This window comes from Chelonia mydas, chromosome 10, assembly GCF_015237465.2.
Source record: "Chelonia mydas isolate rCheMyd1 chromosome 10, rCheMyd1.pri.v2, whole genome shotgun sequence".
Classification (NCBI taxonomy): domain Eukaryota; kingdom Metazoa; phylum Chordata; order Testudines; family Cheloniidae; genus Chelonia; species Chelonia mydas.
The window spans coordinates 12500804-12523087 of NC_051250.2; the positions used below are offsets into that span (position 1 = coordinate 12500804).

The window sequence follows — 22284 nt, forward strand, 5'->3', positions numbered from 1 at the left end:
CACTGTACTCGCAGCCACTACCAGCTCCGGGAATAAAGACATTCTGCAAATTGAACCGGAATTGCACCCCCACCATGACAATACAAAATAGTACCACTATATTCTGAAGAGTATCAGTTCTAATTGCCTAAAAGCTAAAAGGGTCAACCAACATCGGTATTAAAAGATGCTGTTTGTCACCACATCTGGACCTTTGCAGGCAGACTGGGAAGGTGGAAGCCAACTGGCTGGTCCTTAAAGTGGCAGTCAGTTAAGCTGGTATTTTACTGTCTCCCTACATGTTTTAAGTTAGAGACAGGTGATGGGTGTGAAAGAATCCATCGGGGCTTTATGCACCACTGTGACTCAAAGGCAGGTGTGTGCCCCAATAAACAGAGCAAATGCCCTGGCCCTTTCTGCAAGGCAAGCTAACTGCTTGTCATTCCATTCCCTGTGAGGGCCAAGAATTGTGCTTCTCCAAACCCTGAACAAATTACAACTTTTCCAAACCATATTGCCACGCCTACAGAGTGAAGATTGGGTTTATTCGCTGGCCCCTGTGCAAGTGGCTCTTCCGTGTGGTTTCCTAGGTAGTAGCTAGAGCCAGGCGCGATTTGGTAGCTGTCATGCACTGATCTACTAGGAGATCCCCAACTGTTGCAAAATACGGTAGGCGAGCATGGGAACAACGAAGGGGCATCCTTGGGAGGGGTTGCTGGGTGTAATATCCGTGGGGCTGGGCAGGGATTACGATTGCCTAGGTGTTTGGAGGGGAGGAGCTCCGAACCAGGAGTGAAATCGAACAGCAGGGAAGCGTGGCAGAGTGAAATGTAAGTTCTGCAACTCTGTAAATGGAGGCTGGAAATCAAACCTGCCTTGTCTGCTATCAAGGGATCCAGGCACGATCAGCGGGGCGCGGAAGGAGGGGGGAACCAGTAGCGATAACAGGGGGGCTCTGTCTCAGTATGGGGCAAGGCAGGCGGGAGCCCGGCCAGGATCTGTGCGCGGCACGGGAGTTTCTGGAGGGCTGCAGGCACGGGGGGAGCGGAGCTGGAGGAGAGACCTATGAACTCCCCCGAAAGTGCCACGAAGAGGAGAAGCTGCGCCGGAGGAGAGAGGGCGGTGACCGGACCCGGGGGGAGGAGTCTCCGGGGGAAGGCAGGTGGAGGTGCCGGAGAGGGAGGCGCCCAGTGGGATGGGGTGGCAGGTGCCAAGGGACCCTGCAGGGCGAGTCCGAAGAGCATCGGTTCCCGGAGCAAGGCGCGGGGCGGGCGCGCTGGGGCTCGGGCGGGGTAAGTGGAGGCGGCCGGGCTCAGGGGGAGCCCTGGGCCGGCGTGGGGGCGGTGAGTCCCTTGACCCCTCCCGGATCTAGCGCGCATGGGGGTGTGGGGGGAAGCGCTGCCCCAAGATAGTGCAGGCTGGCAGGGGCTGCGGAGCGCTATTGAAAGGGGGGGGGACACAGATTTCCCCCCCCCCGACCAGCGCCTGACCCTCCTCTTCCTCTCTCAGGGCCCTCCCCCAGCAGCCTGGCCCCTGAGCCCCAAAGCCGAGTGAGCAGCGTCGTGAGCTGGGGCAGAGTGCCCCTCAGGTGTGTGTGGACCAGCCAGAAAGTGGTTGGGCCATGGCAGGGGTGGACCCCCTGGCTCTGTGGCCGAGGGGTGGGGGCCTGTGTGCAGTCTGGCCTGAGCTGGGTGCCTCTGGGGCCTGGAAACTAACCACCTGGGGGATGCAGGGAGTAGGTACCCTGACAGCAGAGAACTTCCATCCTGACCTGCAGCGCTCTCCAGCTCCTCAGCCAGGGCTGCATGCAGCTCCACCAATGCCCCTGGGTCTGGACCTGCAGCCATCCCCCGTGGCCAGTGCTGGCCCCTCCTGCAGCTCCGCCAATGCCCCTGGGTGCAGACCTGCACCTGGCCCCTATGTCCAGTGCTGGCCCCTCCCACAGGTCGGCCAATGCCCCTTGCTTCTAATCTGCAGCAACCTTCTCCACAGCTCCATTGCAGGGCCCCTTGTACAGATCTGTCAGGGTTGCCTATGCCTGGCCTGCAGTTCCCACCCAGCTCTATGATGCACCCAGTCCTGAGAGCTGGCTTCCTTTTGGATGATGATCCCTGTGGCTGAGATGACTTTGCCTCTGCAGTCAGCATTTTGGGGAAGACAAGCCCCTAAATTCTTATGCCATTCACCAGTCAGGCATGGGATCTATTTAGGGATGAAGATGTCATGGGCTGCCCTGAAAATGATGGCAGAGACTAGCACAGAAACCCAGCTAACTCGACCTGTCTCCTAAGAGGAAAGATCTGTGCTTCTGCTGGTGACTGGCTTGACAGGAGCTTTCCAATCCTATCCTATAGCAAATATAGGCTTGGGGTAGGGCACATCTAGTGCTTCACTTATACTGGTGTTTGTCTAGTAGTAGGTTAAAGGGCACTTCCTTCTAGGTCATGTGACTGCAGTGTAGCAAGACTGAGGCAGGTGAATGGCATGTTCTTTTTCATCAGTGGAAAGTGTCTGCTTTGTTCTGTGGGAAGTAGGACTGGTTTTTCTCCATTCAGTGGTAGGATACTTTGTAAAAACTGCCTGCTTGAGCAAGGAACAGCTTAGTTATTGATGGGAGTTCTGTTATCCTTCCCAACTCTGAAGGGTGCAATTAAGGTGCAAGCTGCAGGCATGAGTAATATCCTGCCTTGATAGGCTGTATTCCATGTAGACTTCATTTTAATGTACAGTATAAAAGAGATTGAAATTTCAAAGCTGAAATTCAGTTGCACTGACTCATCACAACCAGAAGGCATCTATGGGGTGACTTTGAATAACATGTCGTGCTTTCTTTCTGAGGGTCTCAAACCCTAACTTTGCCTCACAGCAGCTTGGTGAGGTAGGTGAACCCTGTATTATAATCATCTTACAGATGATCCAGGCCATGTGAGTTAGAAGCAGAGCTGGGAACGGAACTCCAAATCCTGGCTCACCATCCCATGTTCAAGATACTAGACCACACTTCAAGGAGGCCTTCCTCGTTAGGATTAAGAGAAAGTTCTGTCCTTGGGTCACCCCTGTAAATGAAGCTATCTGTATTTTGGATTTGTTTATTCTGGGATGAGTTAGCTGCTGTGTGATATTAGTTGTGATTGAACACTGGGGTATGCAGTATTATGGTCTACTGCTCTCCATAAGGTGGTGGTCTTACACTGAAGGAATTTTTGATTCAGTGTGACACAAGGATTCCTCTTTGTTTTTGCTGATACAGACTAACACGGCTACCTATAGCTTGACATGTTTAAGCTCTGGCCTCCATTAGATGTGGGCTTTAATATGATCTGTCAAGGGTATGAGTTGCTTAGTTGCTGTATCAATTCGCCTCTTCCCAAACTCTCCCGCTGTTCTGTGTTCTGTTTTGGAAGCAAATGGGTCTTTAGCTGCTTGGAAATGACCAGTTACCCAGCACAGCTGGTATCTAATTACATTCCAGAGCTGGGAATTCTAACTCGGCACTATGCAGAGGTTTTTGTTTTTAATGAGTGTTGTTATAAACTGTTAATTAAGTCCTACAACAGCAGTAATCTCAGCAGGATTGAAGGCTGTGTAATCATAGCTATTCCTGATTGTCGCTCCTACTCCTTTTCAGCCTGGGCTAGGAAAGCTAATAAAACCGATTGATAACAACATTTTCCATCAGCTGGCTAAGATCAAAGCCAGAGAGCAGCTGATGTGCCAGTGTGCAGCTGCTAAGATTAGGCGATTTGGCCTAAACCTCCTGCCCAAGGCATTTGATTGGGCCTTTGGCTGTGTGGTACAAGTTGTGGGTAGGGAGGAGTCATATCCTAACAGGGCAGCCAGAGGGGTTCAGTTCCACACAGTTTCGGGGGAGAGAGAATAGGGAAAGGGCCAAGAAGTGATGTATGCTTTGTGGGGTGGTAGAGAAACGATTCCTGTTAAAAAGGGAGAGCAGGAATCTGCAATAGGCTCCAATGAGGGCTGAATACAAGGGAGAGTTGGCCTGATGCCTCAGGGGCACATACGACTATCTCCACAGAGCTCAGCTCATGCTCTGCAGCCTGTGGCACTAAATATCACATTGCCATTTCAGCCGGTTGTGGATGAAACGTCTGAGGCAGGGGCCTCCTGTGGCTTCCATTTGGCTCCATGGCCTGGTCCAGCCTTCAGGTTAGGAAAGAAAAGTTGGAAGTGAGTGAATGGAACTAAGAACCTGACAGAGTGGGTGAAGATGGGGGCTGGCCTATGGTGATGGAGTTGGGACTAGAGGCCCGTCTGCTTTGGAGATTTGCCCTGATCCAAGCAACGGATAGCGAGGCACCCAGGGGGTTGCTTCAGTGCAGGCCCCCAGGGCAGACGAAAAGCTGCCACTTGCACTGGGTATGTCAGTCCTGAGGCGCAGTCTGCTAATTGTGTCAAATCAGTTGTGGGGTGTGTGCAGATGGTTAGTAGGATGAGACCAAACACATTTTACTTGTAACCGAAACTAACCCCGAAGGGTTGAAAAGGCCACTGGCATTTATAAAAAGAAAAGGAGTACTTGTGGCACCTTAGAGACTAACAAAACTGGCATTTATGTAGGCCTTAATTGTTTTACCGATGCTGGGTGCTGGAGCAAGTGCTGGAGCCTCTGAAAGTGTGATTCTGCTCTAAGTATCTCTTAAAATGGAAGGGGGGGGAGGTTCCCCTTGTTGTCACGTGTCAATGATTCCAAATCTTTTTTTCTCATCTTATGAGTGAAAAGTGCCTCCTTCCCCTCCCCTCCCCCAATCCCTTCACTACCAGCCCAATGAACCCAAGATCTGACAGTCTTACCCAGATCACTTTGACATCTGGCAGGCTGGGTTCTTTCCTTCTCACCCATTCTTGCCCGTGATGCAGATAATACAGGTCCAGTTCTGCTCCGTTACTCCTCTGCAGCCATGCTTCACCTATGCACCTGTAACAAAGACTAATTGGGGCAGCGGAGGTCACAAAGGTGTGAGCGCAGGATGTGATCTGCATAATGTTTGTTAAAGGAGGTGATTCATGAGCAGGAAATAACCCAGCTGGACTGCCTGGGTCTTGGATGAGTTTGTGATACTGGCTGTTAGAAAAATACCTCCTTCCTCTTGTAAAGTGATCAGATTTGATTGAGATACAAGTATGGAGCCCCTCCAGGCCATTTTGAGAGTTGTTTTTCAGAGTAGAACCACATGTGGAGTTTGGCACACTTCAGTCAGAGCTTTTTTTTGTCCTTGTGTTAATTGCCCTCATACCTACAGCTTTGCCTCCCAAATGTTCTTGGGCATTTGGAGGATTAGGAGGGCATGTTGTGTTGTCTTGGGGCCTGACAGCAACATTTTCCTTTCCTATTGTCTTAAGAGTGTCTTGTTCTGTTTTGTCTCTTCTCCAGGCCGCTCATGGTGCTATTCCTTCCCTGCTTTCTGGGGAGATGCATCTCTCTTGAATAATTTTGTTATCAGAGTGAGTCATCTTGGCTTTTAATAAGAAGCTTCAGAAGTTTTTCTCACCCTCCCTAGGAGTCTGATGAGCCGTGATGGAAGGTGCACCCAAGTGCTCTGTGTTATGGTGCTCTTCAGATTGAACTGTAGAACTCTCTGCATCTGTACAGCCCTATATGAGTGCCCCATCATCAATGGGGAAGGAGTCTATTATCCTGAAAGGTCTCTGAGCCAAAGCCAATGGGAAGACTCCCACTGACTTCAGTTGGCTCTGGATCAATAAAGAGCAGAATCCAAGAAGCTGAGTGTTTGGAGAGCAGGCAGGAAGATGGAGGCCCGGATTCTCAAAAGTATTTAGACTCCTACCTTCCATTGATTTCAATGGAAGGTAGAGTCTAAATACCTTGAGGATCTGGGCCAAAGTGCCTAGGGTCAGTTGGCCGTAAAGGTGGCTCCCTGTTTAGTTTTGGAGAGTTGAGGGGGTTTTTCCCCCCTCTGAGCGTGCGACTCAGTGACCAAAATCAAAACGCTATAGAGCTGCCCTGGGACTCTCTACCGGTGTGCAGTTTTCAAATAAATGGGCAGAAACTCACCAGTACAACTGGTGGAGCAGGAGCTCTCTGTGTCTCAAGACTGCTTTTAGCATCCTTACGTGCCTGGCAAAGCTCTCAACACCGTGCTTGGTGGAGCTCAGGTTGTCCATTCAGATTCCCAGCAGGCGTTGGGTTGTGAAATGGTTTTGCATCCCATATGGCCTTCCTGCCTCAGACATGTGTTCACATAAAGGGGTGGGAGCTGTTCCTGAGCTGCTTACGGGAGAGAATCTGTGTAGACTGCCATTCTTGCTCTGTATTTGTACTGCGCTTAGCACGCTGGGGTCCTGGCCCTTGAATGGGGCTCCTAGGTACTACAATACAGTCCATAAATCACAGCCCTAATGGGCAAGTCTTCTGGGTTGAGACATCTACAGTGCATCTCCTGCTTTGACTCACTGCAGATAGAAGAAACAGGACTAGATAGTAATATGGCTCTCTTGCTTCCTGTGTCATCACAACCTGCTGGCTATACCAATACCTCATAGATTAGGTGCTAAGGCTTTCCCTCCCTGTGGTGGAATATTGTCTGCATTTGGATTGCTTCATAAAACTGCTTCACTCCTTCCCAGAGGACGCAGGAGGGGTTGGACCCAGCCTGGCCGCCACCAGCTGTCCAAGCACTAACGCACAGCTACTGTACCAGGCTGTTCCAGGGCTGATCACAAAGCAAATAAGGAAGGGCATAGCTATTAAAAACCAAGCAAAATCTTGACTCCCTCCTCCACATTTCCACGAATCCCGTGCTATCTGTGCCATCCTGTTAATGTTTATATGGCTGGGTCTCTGGTGTATCAGTTTGTCCAAAGGACAGCTCCTTGCTCTCCCTTGAATCTGGGGACTAGAAATGAGCTGTGAATCCAACAATGTTTTTGTTACACAGAGAAAGCTGGCAGTCAGGTGACTGCTTGGTAACTCGATCTTCTTCTTCACTCCACCTGTCTTTTTCTTTCTCTTCTTTCCCTCTCCCAGGTACAGATGTTCTGGGGGTGAACTCTGAGCCCTTGCCAACGTGAGTGGCAACACCGCCTGCAATTGGGACCTCTCGACTTACATGTAAATTCTTCTCACCCAGCCCTTCCCCTGTCAATGGTGGGGGAAGAGATATTTTTAGTCACTGGTGCATGTGGCTGTTGGCTTGACACCATCTGAATTTCCTCTCCTGCAAGGTAGGAATTGTGCGGGGAATGGAAAAGGAGGTTGCGTGGAGAATTCTTTCTTTTATCATTATTTAAATAGTTATTAATAGCAGGGATCAACCTCTAACACGGATCTTTCCTCCCACAAGCCTGTAGGAGTTTTGGCAAACAAAACTTCTGGGTTAGCTTCAGGGAGATGCAGTTAATTAATGGGGGAAAAAGGAGAAATCTATTAGTTTATTAGTTTACACAAGCAGTTTAGCTGAAGAAATGAAAGGCCAAAGATGGCAGCTGGGGTGTCTGGAGGCCTTTGGGTCTGAGGCCGCCCATCAAAAGAAATGTATTGTGAGGTTGGTCCTCTCTGTGCCCAGACATGGGGGACGTGGTGCCCAGAACATGCTGACGGTTGTTTGCTCTGGAAATACTTTGTTCTTTGCCTTTCTGAGGTCTGGCTTGGGAAGGGGAACCCTACCAGACACTGACCTGACTCTATTGTGGTGATTGGTGGTGGTGGAGATTTCCTAAAGGGCTGATAGGCCCCAGCTGGGTTGCAGGACTCTAGTCTTGAGAGATTTCTGCTATGCTCCAGGGTTGGCAAAACAGAATTTTTACATGCGTCCCAAAGTGCTTGATGAGCTATGAGATGCAGCCCCACTGAAATGCAGCTGGCTCTGGGTTGGAGGACATTGGCCGGTGCATGGTACCCTGACCACACAGCTAGGTACAACAGCTATTTTAAGTGTCAAAAATGAGACATGGATTCCAGTTTGATCTTGGATACATAGACACAACGGGAATTGCAGCCAAGGGCAGAATCAAGGTGCCCTTTGTGTCTTAGAACCATAGTGGAATGAGGCCACTTTGCTTTCCCTGAGGATTTTTTGTGTGTCACCTGGCCCTGAGGTTGCTGTCTTGAAACCATCTGAGATGGGCAGAGATTGAACAGAGAGCCCATGTCGGCTCCCTGATCTTCTATGCCCTCAGAATCTTGCGGGAAATGGTGGGTAATTTGCCAGAGATTCCTGTTCTTATATCCTACCATTAAATGGTTGTAGCTTTTATTCTTGCTTGGCTTGTGGGTCTGGGAGCCATGGGCAGTGCCAGTCCTCTGGCTTCTAGGGTAGCACCAGTGTTCACTCCTGGCTCTAGAACACCGCGGAGAATGGGAGCCAAAATTTCAGGCAGCCACAAGTCTTTCATGCTGCTAGTCCATTCCCAAGGCAACGGTGATGTGTGCACAGCATGTCAGCAGGAATTTCTTCCTGGGCAATCGGTGCCTTGATGATTTATTGGCAAGGTTCTAAGTCTGTCTCTGAGTGGAAAAGGGTTTGAGGTTCTATTGATTGACTGAGACAGGTCATTGCTCCCTCCCTTAAATTGCTGATCCTGACTGGCAAGGGAAATGGATCATAGGGGACCCTGAGCAGCAGGTGAGAGACTAATTCCCCCAGGCACAGGTGCAAGGAGACCTTTTTCCTTCCCTAACGTGTGACAAACCCCTGCCAGGACAGCACAGGGAAGAGTAGGAGGAAAAACCAGGAAGTGTGTGCATGAAGCAGAGATGGACAGACAGGGAACAAAGCTGACTCTGTGTACAGGAGGCTCCACTCCTGAAGGTGCTTCTACTGAGCTCGTGGGGGGTTTTGGGCATCATCCCCAGTAGAAGCGAAGAAGCAGATGATGTAGGGATTGGTTGGTTTTTAAAAAGAAAAGGAGGACTTGTGGCACCTTAGAGACTAACCAATTTATTTGAGCATAAGCTTTCGTGAGCTACAGCTCACTTCATCGGATGCATAAAGTGAAAAATACAGTGAGGAGATTTATATACACACAGACCATGGAAAAAATACACATTGTAAGGAGAGTGATCACTTAAGATGAGCTATTACCAGCCGGAGAGTGGGGTGCGGGGAGAGAAAACCTTTTGAAGTGATAATCAAGGTGGGCCATTTCCAGCACATTTCCAGGAGTTAACAAGAACGTCTGAGGAACAGTGGGGGGGGGGGGGGGGGGAGGAATAAACAAGTATAATAGTTAGTATAATGACTCAACCACTCCCAGTCTCTCTTCAAGCCTAAATTAATTGTATCCAATTTGCAAATTAATTCCAATTCAGCAGTCTCTCGTTGGAGTCTGTTTTTTGAAGTTTTTTTGTTGAAGGATAGTCACTTTGAGATCAGAAATTGAGTGACCAGAGGGATTGAAGTGTTCTCCGACTGGTTCATGAATGTTATAATTCTTGACATCTGATTTGTGTCCATTTATTCTTTTACGTAGAGACTGTCCAGTTTGGCCAATGTACATGGCAGAGGGGCATTGCTGGCACATGATGGCATATATCACATTGGTAGATGTGCAGGTGAACGAGCCTCTGATAGTGTGGCTGATGTGATTAGGCCCTATGATGGTGTCCCCTGAATAGATATGTGGGCACAGTTGGCAACGGGCTTTGTTGCAAGGATAGGTTCTTGGGTTAGTGGTTCTGTTGTGTGGTGTGTGGTTTCTGGTGAGTATTTGCTTCAGGTTGGGGGGCTGTCTGTAGGCAAGGACTGGCCTGTCTCCCAAGATTTGTGAGAGTGATGGGTCATCCTTCAGGAGAGGTTGTAAATCCTTGATAATGCGTTGGAGAGGTTTTAGTTGGGGGCTGAAGGTGATGGCTAGTGGCGTTCTGTTATTTTCTTTGTTGGGCCTGTCCTGTAGTAGGTGACTTCTGGGTACTCTTCTGGCTCTATCAATCTGTTTCGTCACTTCAGCAGGTGGGTATTGTAGTTGTAAGAATGCTTGATAGAGATCTTGTAGGTGTTTGTCTCTATCTGAGGGGTTGGAGCAAATGCGGTTGTATCGTAGAGCTTGGCTGTAGACAATGGATCGTGTGGTGTGGTCTGGGTGAAAGCTGGAGGCATGTAGTTAGGAATAGCAGTCAGTAGGTTTCCGGTATAGGGTGGTGTTTATGTGCCCATCACTTATTAGCACTGTAGTGTCCAGGAAGTGGATCTCTTGTGTGGACTGGTCCAGGCTGAGGTTGATGGTGGGATGGAAATTGTTGAAATCATGGTGGAATTCCTCAAGGGCTTCTTTTCCCTGGGTCCAGATGATGAAGATGTCATCAATGTAGCGCAAGTAGAGTAGGGGCATTAGGGGACGAGAGCTGAGGAAGCGTTGTTCTAAGTCAGCCATAAAAATGTTGGCATACCGTGGGGCCATGCGGGTACCCATAGCAGTGCCGCTGATTTGAAGGTATACGTTGTCCCCAAATGTGAAATAGTTGTGGGTGAGGACAAAGTCACAAAGTTCAGCCACCAGGTTTGCCGTGACATTATTGGGGATAGTGTTCTTGACGGCTTGTAGTCCATCCTTGTGTGGAATGTTGGTGTAGAGGGCTTCTATATCCATAGTGGCCAGGATGGTGTTTTCAGGAAGATCACCGATGGATTGTAGTTTCCTCAGGAAGTCAGTGGTGTCTCGAAGATAGCTGGGAGTGCTGGTAGCATATTCTATCTGTTACCCAAGATCCATAAACCTGGAAATCCTGGGCGCCCCATCATCTCAGGCTTTGGCACCCTGACAGCAGGATTGTCTGGCTATGTAGACTCCCTCCTCAGGCCCTACGCTACCAGCACTCCCAGCTATCTTCGAGACACCACTGTTTTCCTGAGGAAACTACAGTCCATCGGTAATCTTCCTGAAAACACCATCCTGGCCACTACTGAATTGGAATTGATTTGCAAATTGGATACAATTAACTTTAGGCTTGAATAGAGACTGGGAGTGGTTGAGTCATTATACTAAGTATTATACCTGTTTATTCCTCCGCCCCCCCCCCCCCCGCACTGTTCCTCAGACGTTCTTGTTAACTCCTGGAAATGTGCTGGAAATGGCCCACCTTGATTATCACTTCAAAAGGTTTTCTCTCCCCCCACCCCACTCTCCTGCTGGTAATAGCTCATTTTAAGTGATCACTCTCCTTACAATGTGTATTTTTTCATGGTCTGTGTGTATATAAATCTCCTCACTGTATTTTCCACTTTATGCATCCGATGAAGTGAGCTGTAGCTCACGAAAGCTTATGCTCAAATAAATTGGTTAGTCTCTAAGGTGCCACAAGTACTCCTTTTCTTTTTGCGGATACAGACTAACACGACTGCTACTCTGAAACCTGTTGGTTTTTAAGAGACTCTTGAGTGATGGTGGGTGACCTTCCCTATTGGATAAGAACCCAAAATCTGCTGCTTCTTTGGGCTATGTGGCCTGTGCAATGGGCCTGGCAGTCTGATGGGAACCAGTTTTCTTGTAAGAGCCCTGTGATGCCCATGAGAGTCTGGCTGGAAGTACCCAGGGAACTGCCTTGTGCCCAATATTTACTCCTTCCTGTGGGCAGAGCCCAGGAAAGAGGCTTCCAGAGTTTCTTGTGCATTTCAGTAAATCCCTGCTTCAAGAGGAAGGCTACTGGGGAAAGGTTCTAATGTTAGCCGAGACCTTGATCTGACAAAGGATGTCGGGGATAAAAACATCTATTCATCTGCCCTCTCTGCTGAGTATTTCCCCTTGTGCTTCCCCACCCTTTGCTCCCCCAGCCCCTCTGTGCTCAGTTCATACTGACTCCTGGTATTCCTCCTCCTCCTGCTGCTCACTGCTCTACCTTTGCTCATTGCCCCCTCTCTGTCTGCTGCTTTGTTCTCTAACCACCTTCCTTGTTGTATTTACATTTGCTCTCTCCTCTCTGCCAGATGAGCAATACCACACACACCAGCATGTCTGCTTCCACCGAGGGTGGTGTAGGCGTGACCAGCATGGCTGGCAGCATGCTGCAGACCAGGATCGTCCCTCTGACAGACTCCAGCAATATCTCCCCTAAAGACGACTCCCTGCTGAGGACCCTCCAGAACTACTCCCAAGATGGCCAGCAAATTTTCCTGACCACTTCGGCAGCGCAGGTGATCTCCGGAATCTTTGTGTGGTCGGCACTGATTCTCACTATCCACCAGGTAAAGGCAGGGCTCTGTAGGGAGAGGGGTGTTCCCCTGGACCTGGGTGTGTGCTGTTACCTGGGTGCGTGCACACGTGGGGGTGGGGGAGGTAGGGCAAGGGGAGCTGCTCGGGACCTCAACTGAATCTCAGGATTCTTGAATGCCTCCATGCCTGAGCTAGTTACAGACTATTTCCTTGTCTCTAACTGCTTCCTTTACTTCCAGCCAAGCATCTCCGTCTCCTGGCTATGGCCTCCCACCTATTATAGTGTCTACAGCAGGTGCCTCTGCCAATTTCAGACCAGCATGTTACAGGGAGGGATGAGTCCAGCCTTTTCAAATCTGGTGCTAACAGCTTGGTAGAGCAGACTTTGTCCTTCAGCTCCCCTGAGCAGCTGCCTGCATGGCCTTCCTCGCTGTGTTTATCTGAAGTGCTTACCCCAGAGGGAAGCTGTAACAGTTCCTAGAGTATCAGCGGTTCTGAGGTTAAGGGAGTGTCCTCCATTCTCCTTTCTGGGGACCCTGGATTTCCTAATGTCCCCATTCCCCACTTAACAACACATGACACTTGCTGTCTGAGGCCATGTGTCCCCTGGGGATTTAACTGAAATATTTGTCCCCAGAGCCCAATTCTTGGTATGTAGGTGTAAATCTGGAGTAACTCCACTGAAATCAGTAGAATTACTGCAGATTTACACTGGTGTGGCTGAAAGCAGAATGTGGCCCAGCGTTAGTATTCGTATGGCAGTTAATTCCTGGGCCAAATGGTGCAGTGGGGTAGACACACTGACTCTTCACCCCTTCCCCCCGGATCAGCAAAGTTCTTGTACTCTTGGTAATTGCTGCTTAGGAGTCCCAAGCTGAAATAGTAGGAGATGTGCTCCAACCCTCATCTTCTATATTCTATGTGACAGGTCAGGACTAATTCGCATTGGCGAAGCTGTAGAGGAACTGAGACTGGAATAGCAGGGTGCTTGGTGGTAGGACTGAGGTGTGGGCAGTACTTTGTGTGGAGATTTTATGCCTTTAGCCAATGGGATTAATCCTCTCACACTTACACTTGCTCCCTGCAGGAATGCTAGTCTTTGATTTCCTCTGCATAATGTCTTGGCAGTATGTGTTAGGTGCTTCCTGCAGGTTGCAAGGACCATGTGGTGGCAGGTGGAGTCTGGCAGGGTATCTGGATGGATTCTGATTCAGGCGTCAAGAGATCTCACTGTAGATCTGTTTCAGGGAGCAAGAAGTGGGCAGGAGGGAGATGAAGACTGGAAAACCACATAGGGATGCTCCTTTCTGCACCCACAAAGCAGAGGCCTGATGGCCTGTTGCCACGTCTGCTTCTAGGCTTCTCTTTGGCAGGTATCTCTTATGGGCCTAATGTCACTACATTGCCCGGATTGTCTCTCCCTTTCCCCAGATCTACATGCACCTGAGGAACTACACTATTCCTAACGAGCAGCGCTATATTATCCGCATCCTCTTCATTGTGCCTATCTACGCCTTTGACTCCTGGCTCAGCCTCCTCCTCATTGGAAGTCACCAGTACTATGTGTACTTCAACTCTGTGCGTGACTGCTATGAAGGTGAGCAAGGCGGGGTGGCATCTATGGTAGAGGTTGGGAGGAGAATGGTGCAGGAGGAACCTGTGATGGAGGGCACAAGGGTTTTGTCCAGTGGAAGCTAGGCAAGATGGCACATAAGCGTGACTTGGCATCTCCCCCTCCACCCCACCCACAAATCAGATCACAGTGTTTCAGGGTCCAAGAGGGAACCCAGGGAGAGTTTTCAGGTTGCCTGATAGTAACTCTTGAGTTTGTTGTCATAGAGACCAATGGAAACGATCAACACCCACTCCTCTCCCTGTCACCAAAGCTGGTGCTGAATGGAGATGGGCCCCTAAGTTGCAGTGATGCACTGGAGAAGGCTCTTGCGAGTCAGGGTGGGGAGATGAATGTTCCTGGGAACCCCTGGTAAAATTCCATACCAAACTGAAGGGGAGAGTTGAGGTGACTACTTACCTCTGGAGTTCCACTTGGGGCAGCTAGCAGTACCTTGCCAGAGATGGCTAAGAGCAAAACAGAATAAAACGGCCATAGGCTCCATTATCCCTGTGGCTCAAATACTTCTGAAGAACAGAATTTTCGTCTCTGGATTGTGCCAGGTTTCATCAAACGGCAAATATTTCCAATCCTTTTCCAAGGGTGGATACTGCCAGCTGCCTCCCTTCACGTCAAATCCCAGAGATCAGACTCCCTGCTATGCAATCAATACGCTCAGAATATGTCAAGAGCAAAGTCTGTGTTTCCAGCAGTTTAATAGATGTTTGCCTGGGGGTGGGAGGGCACTGCCTCCCTCTTCAGTGATCAGTTTCAACAGGACTGTACCGTGCAGTCCCTCCCAGGCTAGCTGACTGCCTGATTAGATGAGCTGCTAGAGTCTTTCTCATCTGCAACCTCTGAGAGACCCAGTCACGCTGCATGTGCTTGTTAGCTGGCTGGCTGTGCTAGGGGAGGGGGTTTGAAGTTTTTAAGTTGCTTGGCTCACCGGCAGGGGTTTATGTTAAATGGTACTGCTGGACTTACGGGCTTTGGGGGTTTTGTGTATGATGATTTAAATACAATGGCACCCGGTGTCGATGAACAGACACCATCTTTTAGCATTTGCATGCATCTAAATGAAATCAAATCCCAGGCGGAGAGAGCCCAGTGGGAGTCCAGCCAGGGAGCAAAAAGGCCTATGAACAGGGACCCATCACACCTCGCAGAGCTCTAGCTTGTCTGCAGGCTCAGGAACACAGCACTGTCTATCCACATTGTATCGGGACGGAAATTTTTTTTTTTTTTTTAATGCAACCATTTGTGGCAGAAATGCAATATTTGTAAAATGGAGGTTTGAGTCCTTGAGAAATGGATGGACTCAGCCAAGAAGTAGGTGACACTGGGTCATTTTGAGCCCTAAGCCCACTGGAGTTTAAGTTGTTGGTTGGTTGACACCATTGCATTTTATACTGTTTGGAGTAAGAGTCTGAAGGTGAAAGGGGAAAAATACCAAATTGGGTTTGTTAATGAAACTTAATTCAACTAGCTCAAGCTGCCAAGGAAATGAGCTGATTACAGGTCAGACCAGTCCAGGAAGCTCCACCCACAGAGCTCTCCCACTGCGATTGTTACATCATCAGGAGGAGTCAGGGAGAGTTTGTTCTCAGAAGGCAGGACACGGTTAACTACCAGAAAGCAACTAATAATACTAATGTGTATCATGTACGTAGCCCTTCCATGAGTACCTGCCTGCCTCGTCAATCCACTGCTCACATGCCCATCTTTGTCTTGTCAGCATTTGTAATCTACAGCTTCCTGAGCCTCTGCTTTGAGTACCTTGGAGGGGAGAGCACCATCATGTCTGAGATCAGGGGGAAGCCCATCGCGTAAGTCAGAGTCCCTATCCCGTTCTTTGGCTCCCTTCACTGGCTTTCTCTCTAGGGCCAACATCACCAATTCTCATTGTGTTCTGATTCTAGGTCCAGTTGCCTTTATGGGACCTGCTGTCTGCAAGGAATGTCCTATTCCATTGGGTTCCTCAGATTCTGCAAGCAGGTTGGTCTCTGGCCTGGACTGTTTAGCTCATATTACGTAGATTAAGGCTAAACGAGAGCCCTTGTCCATCAAATTGTAGGGGTCTTTCTGGGCAGGCTGTTCTTCACTGCTGCCTTCTGGAGGAGTTCATGCTTCCCTCCTGCGCCTGAGTTTTTGAATTTTCGTCCAAAGTGAGGCAGCGCACCCAGCCCATTAGGCACCGAGCCAGCAGCAATCAGCTGTGCTTGGTGTCATCTGCTCTGCCTCTTGACTCATTGCTGAGTCAGGGTCCCCTCCCACTGGGGTGCCTAGATCCTGTTTTAGTCCTCCCAGGCTCCTTTAGCTATTGGTACTGATTACCCAAGGCGCCTACCACCAGGCAAGTTTTGGCACATATCTGTGCGGGTGCTGTCCTGGGCTGGAGGGAGGGTAACTTCAGTTATCAGTTATGTATCCTAAATGGGTTTGCTGCTATTCATGACAATCCCATGGGGCTACAGCCCTGCTTCCTTACTGTGCTGCTCATGAATGAGCCCAGGGGGAAGCTCCTGGGGGTTTGAAGAGGGGCAGGCTTTAGTTGATAGGACTGGATTTCTTGGCACAGGAAGGCCACAGAGAGACCTGGCAGGTGTGGGAGATGATTGGTTGGATTGGAGCACTTCACTGGGATGCCAGGGAAGGCTGGATGCATGTGGGGGAAGGGATCCTGCCAGTAAGGTGCACTGTGGCTGCAGACAGGCCACTTGCTAAGGGCTGGTCTATTTCACTCCATATCACTGGCCACCCTTGCTAGTGGTGTAAGTGTTTGCTCCCTATCTGAAGAAAGGGAGGAATCTCTCTCTTCTTCTTTCTCCCCAAATGTCAGAGCTCCTTGCCCTCCATCCTGGGAGTGGTGGGGACCAGTACGCACTCAGTTCCTTTCTCTTGGGGTCAGGTGGAGTGGGACTGTGCGTACTGCGGTCCCAGCAGCTCTTGGGAGAACAGCGGGTGCCTCCGGTGGGAGTGTGGTGGGATCTCTCTCGAACACAGAGCTGGAAATAGCACGGTGTCTTTTTCTCTCTTGCTGCAGGCGACGCTGCAGTTCTGCATTGTGAAGCCCCTGGTGGCGATCCTCACCATTGTCCTGCAGGCATTCGGGAAATACCACGATGGTGACTTCAAGTGAGAATGCGAGGGCAATGGGACAGCCCATTGCCCCTGGGCTGAGATGGCTGCATCAGTCCTCTCCTCTAAGAATGGGCAAAGGCATTTCCCCTCCCCCTCCCAAATCCCCAGGGCACTCTTTCTCAAAGGGGGCTGCTCTGGGAGTGGTGGGGACAAGAAAACCAGATATGGGGAAATTAAATGCTCTTCCTTGGGGCTGCTGGATCAGCACCGTGCTGTACTGGGGACCCCCTCTCCACTCTTCCATTGCACTCTTCCTAGCACAGCGAATGCTCAAGGGGGTTGCGGTCTATGGAAATCTTAACTCCCAGGAGCAACAGGGCCCAGACCAGCCTTGGAATGGGGAGAGATGGGCTGTTGCCCTTTCCTGTGCGTTTACTTGAAATGGTATGTCCAAGAGCTCTAAGCCCTGTGATTGTAACCATGGCCATGGGTTGTGGGGGGGCGTGTACTGGGGTGAGGAGGGCTTTGCATGCCTTCCACAGATGTGCAGTAGGGGGCGAGGCCTCGGAATCAAGGGAAGATTTTTATGCTGTTAATCCAGATACACAAACCTGGGCCTCTCCCATCCTTCCTTTAACTCCAGGGCTAGACTGTGGCTGGTTTCCACCCGCTGTATTTGTTCTAGCTGTGCACTTTAATTTTTGGACCAAGATCTTTCTGGGCCTTTAACCTCCCATCCTGCTACCAAGGAGCCCTTAGCCTAGTGAGCCACCATGGTAGCAATTTCCTGTGTTTCTGTATGCTACTTGTCACCCAGCCAAACACAGCCCTTTGCAATAGGGCTGCAGGTGCCTTTATCCGAAGTGTGGAGGAGATGCTGCAGCTGGAGAGAATCAGTTCCAGTATGTAACACTCCCTCATGATCTGGTTCTCTGTAGGCTCTGGGTAGCCTCTGTGTCACAGATGAGGAGTGGCTGCAGCTTGTCCCATGTAGGTTCCTGGCGACCTGCCAGTGTGATCTGTGATTTGGGCATAGTTCCAGCAGCCCAGCTTAGTAACTCCCTCTCTTCAGCATTCACAGTGGATACCTCTACATCACCATCATCTACAACTTCTCTGTCAGCATGGCCCTCTACGCGCTCTTCCTCTTCTACTTTGCCACCCTGGAGCTCCTGCGCCCCTTTGAGCCAGTCCTCAAGTTCCTCACCATCAAGGCCATCATCTTCCTCTCCTTCTGGCAAGGTGGGTCCTAGGGCTTGGGGTTTCCAGGAGGACGGCCCTTCTTCTCTCCCAGCACCTGATCACTCCACCCAATGAGTTGGGAGGCAGCAGAAGGACCCATGGTAGCTGTACAACCTACTGGACGCCCTGAACCAGAACTGACCCCCTTTCTGTGTCTCTTTACAGGGATGCTGCTGGCCATCCTGGAGAAGTGTGGGGTGATCCCTGAAGTCCAAATCATTGATGGGAAGGAGGTGGGAGCTGGGACGGTAGCTGCCGGCTACCAGAACTTCATAATCTGCATTGAGATGCTATTTGCCGCCATTGCTCTGCGCTATGCCTTTACCTGCCAAGTATACAGAGAGAAGAAGGAAAACTCAACAGGTAACTGAAGCCATCCTCTTTACACTCTAGGGGTCCCAGGCACATAAGCAATGAGGGGATCCTGTTCTCAGTTGAACAGTAAAGAGCCTTAAAAGCCACTTGGCTCTCTGCTGTTAAATCCTCCCTCTAGGCTCTTTTCCCCATGATGCCTTCAGGCAGTGCTAATGGCTGGGAAGAGCCCTCTCAGGGGGGATTGCTGGGACAGAGGATTGTTAATATTACAGATAATGTTGTCAGGAAACACCCGGTGTCAAAAAGGATTCAGATTCATCAAGTTGTGCATGAAGCTGACCTCTTGAAATGTGTCATGGAGTCCCTCTCCCATTCCCTCCCGCTGCTCGTTGTCCTGGCTTCTTGCCTTGAATTAGGCTGCCTGCTCTTGTGTTATGAAGACATGGCTGCTGCTCACAATGGAGCCCTGATATGGAGGGTGGCCCCTGGGTGCTGCTGTAATAATGGTGACAGTTGTTCTCTGTAATAGCATCCCTTTTTATAAGGGATATTTCAACCAAGCTGGTGGGCTATCTCCTGCCAAGCCCCAAACTCCACTTTAAATCCCATGACTGGCCTCTGTCTCCAGAGATGGGAATGTTGCAGTTACTACACTGGGTGCCTATGGGAACAGGGAAGCCTTGTGTTGCTCCAGTAAGGACCGGCATTGCCGCTCAAGGAGCAGCATAGCCTCAGAAGACTTCCCATCCAGCCTTTGCTGCTGGAGCAGGTCCTCTGTGCCCTAGGGTCCTGTGGTGTAGGTGGCAGTGGTTTCAAGGAGTTGGACTCTTTATAATGGGGAAGTATCTGGCTGGTCGTTGGTGTGCTCTGTGGCCTTGGGTCCTTTGCAAACTCCAAAGGCTGAATGTGCAAGAGAGTGAAAAGGGGGGGAGTTGGGGAAGGGGCTAGTTTGGCCTCTTGTTCCTCTACCCCCAGGAATGGCAAACAAAACCCTTCACCTAAATGGTGCTGTGGGATGGGCATCCTGCAGGGATGGCTTCCTATCTTCCTAGGAAACTTAGAGAAAAATTTACTCTGCTCAGAGCATCCTCTTCTGTCACTGGCTATTGACCTGCCTATGATCTCTGGGCAGAGCAGAGTCAGAGCAGTTGGCTTGGTGTGGGCAGCATGCAAGGAGATGGATTTTATCCCTTTGTTGGAAGAGGTGTTTCACCCTTTGTATCTGGACCGTGCTGTATCTCTGCATGCTGCCCACCTGCTACCTTCCACGTAGGCTGTACTTGCTCATGGCTTGAAGAAAAGCACCAAGCTTTTCTTTTTTGCTAGGATTGGAGTATAGAAGGGATATCTCGGTCCACGTTTCTAGTTGTCCATTTAACAATGTCACAGAACTTTTCATCTGTGGATGGATTTAGATGGCAATGGATTTAACCCTTTCTGTTGCACATTACCCACTCGCTCATCTCCAATTCTACGAGGGCATATCAAACTGTAACCACTCAAAAATCAAACGTGTTCAGTGTGCTTTGATTGCTGCATGTTGGGACTCATTTCCTGTTGGCCAGAGGTTTTATTACATCGCTAGGCTCAGGACCTCTATGTCTGGTCCCTCCTGCCCTCCCATCTCCCTTGCCTAGCGAGGCACTTCCTTTTAAAAGTGGATCACTCATAACAAGTCTCTCTGCTTTCAGCAAACGTGGCCCCAATGCAGAGCATCTCTAGTGGGCTGAAGGAGACAATGAGCCCGCAGGACATTGTCCAGGATGCTATCCACAACTTCTCCCCCACATACCAGCAATACACTCAGCAGTCCATGCAGGAGGCGGAGACAAAAGCTCCTGGGCAGATTGGGCACACGACACCCAAAGCTGATGGGCAAAATAGGAAAAGAAGCAAAACCATTGAGAAGAGAGTTCTGATGCTCTCAGACGATGACCTGTAGGTGAGAGCTGAGAGGACAGCGGCCCGGGCGATGTTTAAAACCGCATTGTCCCTGCAATCTGACTGGAGCCAAAAGAGAGCAACAGATCTCGACCAGAGTAGCCAAGACCAGCTGTTGCTTTGGAAGGAAAGAATCAAGAACCAGAGAGGGGTGGGATGCTGAACTGTGCTGTCCTGTCCCTGCTGATGTTGGAGATTTGGTTCTTCTCTATTCCCATTAGGCCCCTGTACTTTTGTCGTTCAGTGGTTCCTGTCCACCAACCTGCCCCACTGCCCGTGTTCTGACGCACGACAAGCATCTGTATCGGTGCTGTGGGAATGATGTGACAGGAAGCAACCAGGACTCCTGAGAGTTCCTACCAGTGCTGCAAGATGGAGGCTGGAGTCCAGCTCATCCTCTCACCGATTGAACAAGGGCAAGGAGGGGAAGAGAACTGCTCTGCATACCATGGCTCTGCGTACCATGGCTCTGCTCTAGTGACTCTTGGCCTAAGTAAAAAGACGAACGGCTCTCAAGCCCCCAGGGAGAAAAGCAGACTGGGAAGTCAGCTGCACATCTCCTCCTGCTCTGACATTTTGAAAGTTACCAAAGTTTATTTTGGTTAAAACTTGGGGGAATCTCAGGAGTCTTGTAGGGGAGAGAGGGAGGGAGAATGAATGAGCTATTTTCTGGTACGTACCTGCCTAAAATTTAATAATCCCCAAGGAAGAGGCTAAAATGAAATTCAACGGCTGCCACCTGTACTGCTTCTGGGAGGGGGAAACCTCTTTATTTGTGTCTTAAAAGGACTATGATCCACTTGGAGTGGATCAAAAATGAATTGGATTCCAATGGGCATATTAAATTGCTTTTCAGGGAATTGAACTGTCACGACTGTGACTGGCAGGGTTAGGAATTCACTTACTGGAAACGATACTTCTTGAAAACATTTGCTATTAAGCTCCCCTCCTTAAATTTAAGAAACAGCTTTATTTTAATGCCTAGCACTTGGCTTCATCGAGACTGGAGAGAACCAGAACTATTTACAAAAATTAAATACCACAGACCCATCTGTGGGAAGTGTGCGTGCAAACCCCTGCCCAGATCTGCCCTACTGGGGTTACACTGATCACATACCAATCTATTGCTAGGGTCACACGGGCACCTTTATAAAAGAGGCCATGTGCCCTATGTGAACAGAGGTGGGAACCTAAATGACAGAGTGGCTCTGTTCTAGGATAGTTGGGGAGTGAAATATAAATAGGCCTGTGTCCTCTTGCTGTTGACCTGCACAATGCCATTTGTGGGAGACAAATGTCCTAATATGGGATCAGCTGGATTAATTCCCCTCTGCTGAACAGCAGCAGATAACGCACCTCATTCTGTGAACCTTCCTATAACATCCCACCAGACCTGTATTTTAGATCTTTGAAGACAACCGTACTAATTTCAGTCTATACTCCCACTCTCCTACCAGAATGACTGCTGGAAACTCATTTGGTGTTGGCATCGCTTTGTCTTACTTCATGGGGGGGGGAAGGGGACAGTTTGTGTGTGTCTTAAAAGGACCTCTAGTGCCTCAAATTGCTGCCATGTAATAAATGTACAGTTAACGCTTATGGTTCTGTTTAGAAGTGGACCCTTTTTTAAAAAAATCTAGACATTTCCCCAGCTCTGAGATCCCTTGAGCCTGAGAAGTGGAAATTGTAACTTAACAATCCCGCATTTTACTATTTATAAGGTTCTTGTTTTTCCTAATAAATGGATGTTTCTATTACCACTCCAGTGAGCGCTTCATTTGGCAAAGCCTTGTTACCCATCTGGCGGGGAGGGTCTCTGATGTGAGCCAGCAGCTCTCTGCCATCCAACACTGACACTCGTAAATTCAGAAGCATCGCATTGGCCTCTAGACATTATGGCAACTGGGGCACTAGGAATGCCTGCGTGGACAAAATGTACCATGATGCCCTGGCTCTGGTGGGGAGTCCTCCCATCTCGCTGGCTTTCA

The 22284-nt window shown here is 49.7% G+C and overlaps 1 protein-coding gene across 10 annotated transcripts; it reads left to right on the top strand.

Moving 5' to 3' along the window:
• The first annotated feature begins 615 nt into the window (after nt 1-615).
• TMEM184A (transmembrane protein 184A) lies at nt 616-22050 on the top strand. Of its 10 annotated transcripts, none has more exons than XM_043524345.1 (10): nt 616-648; nt 6986-7182; nt 11880-12137; nt 13537-13702; nt 15453-15543; nt 15637-15712; nt 16761-16852; nt 17871-18040; nt 18206-18403; nt 20047-22050. In XM_043524345.1, exons 3-10 carry the CDS (start codon nt 11880-11882, stop codon nt 20295-20297), a joined length of 1302 nt encoding a protein of 433 aa, XP_043380280.1. In that variant the 5' UTR covers nt 616-648; nt 6986-7182; the 3' UTR covers nt 20298-22050. The 10 variants fall into 10 exon arrangements, with proteins under 10 accessions (XP_043380280.1, XP_027683483.1, XP_007065415.2 ...); XM_027827682.3 differs by lacking the exon at nt 616-648 and adding an exon at nt 721-809; XM_007065353.4 differs by lacking the exon at nt 616-648 and adding an exon at nt 1153-1271.
• Nucleotides 22051-22284: the final 234 nt, after the last annotated feature.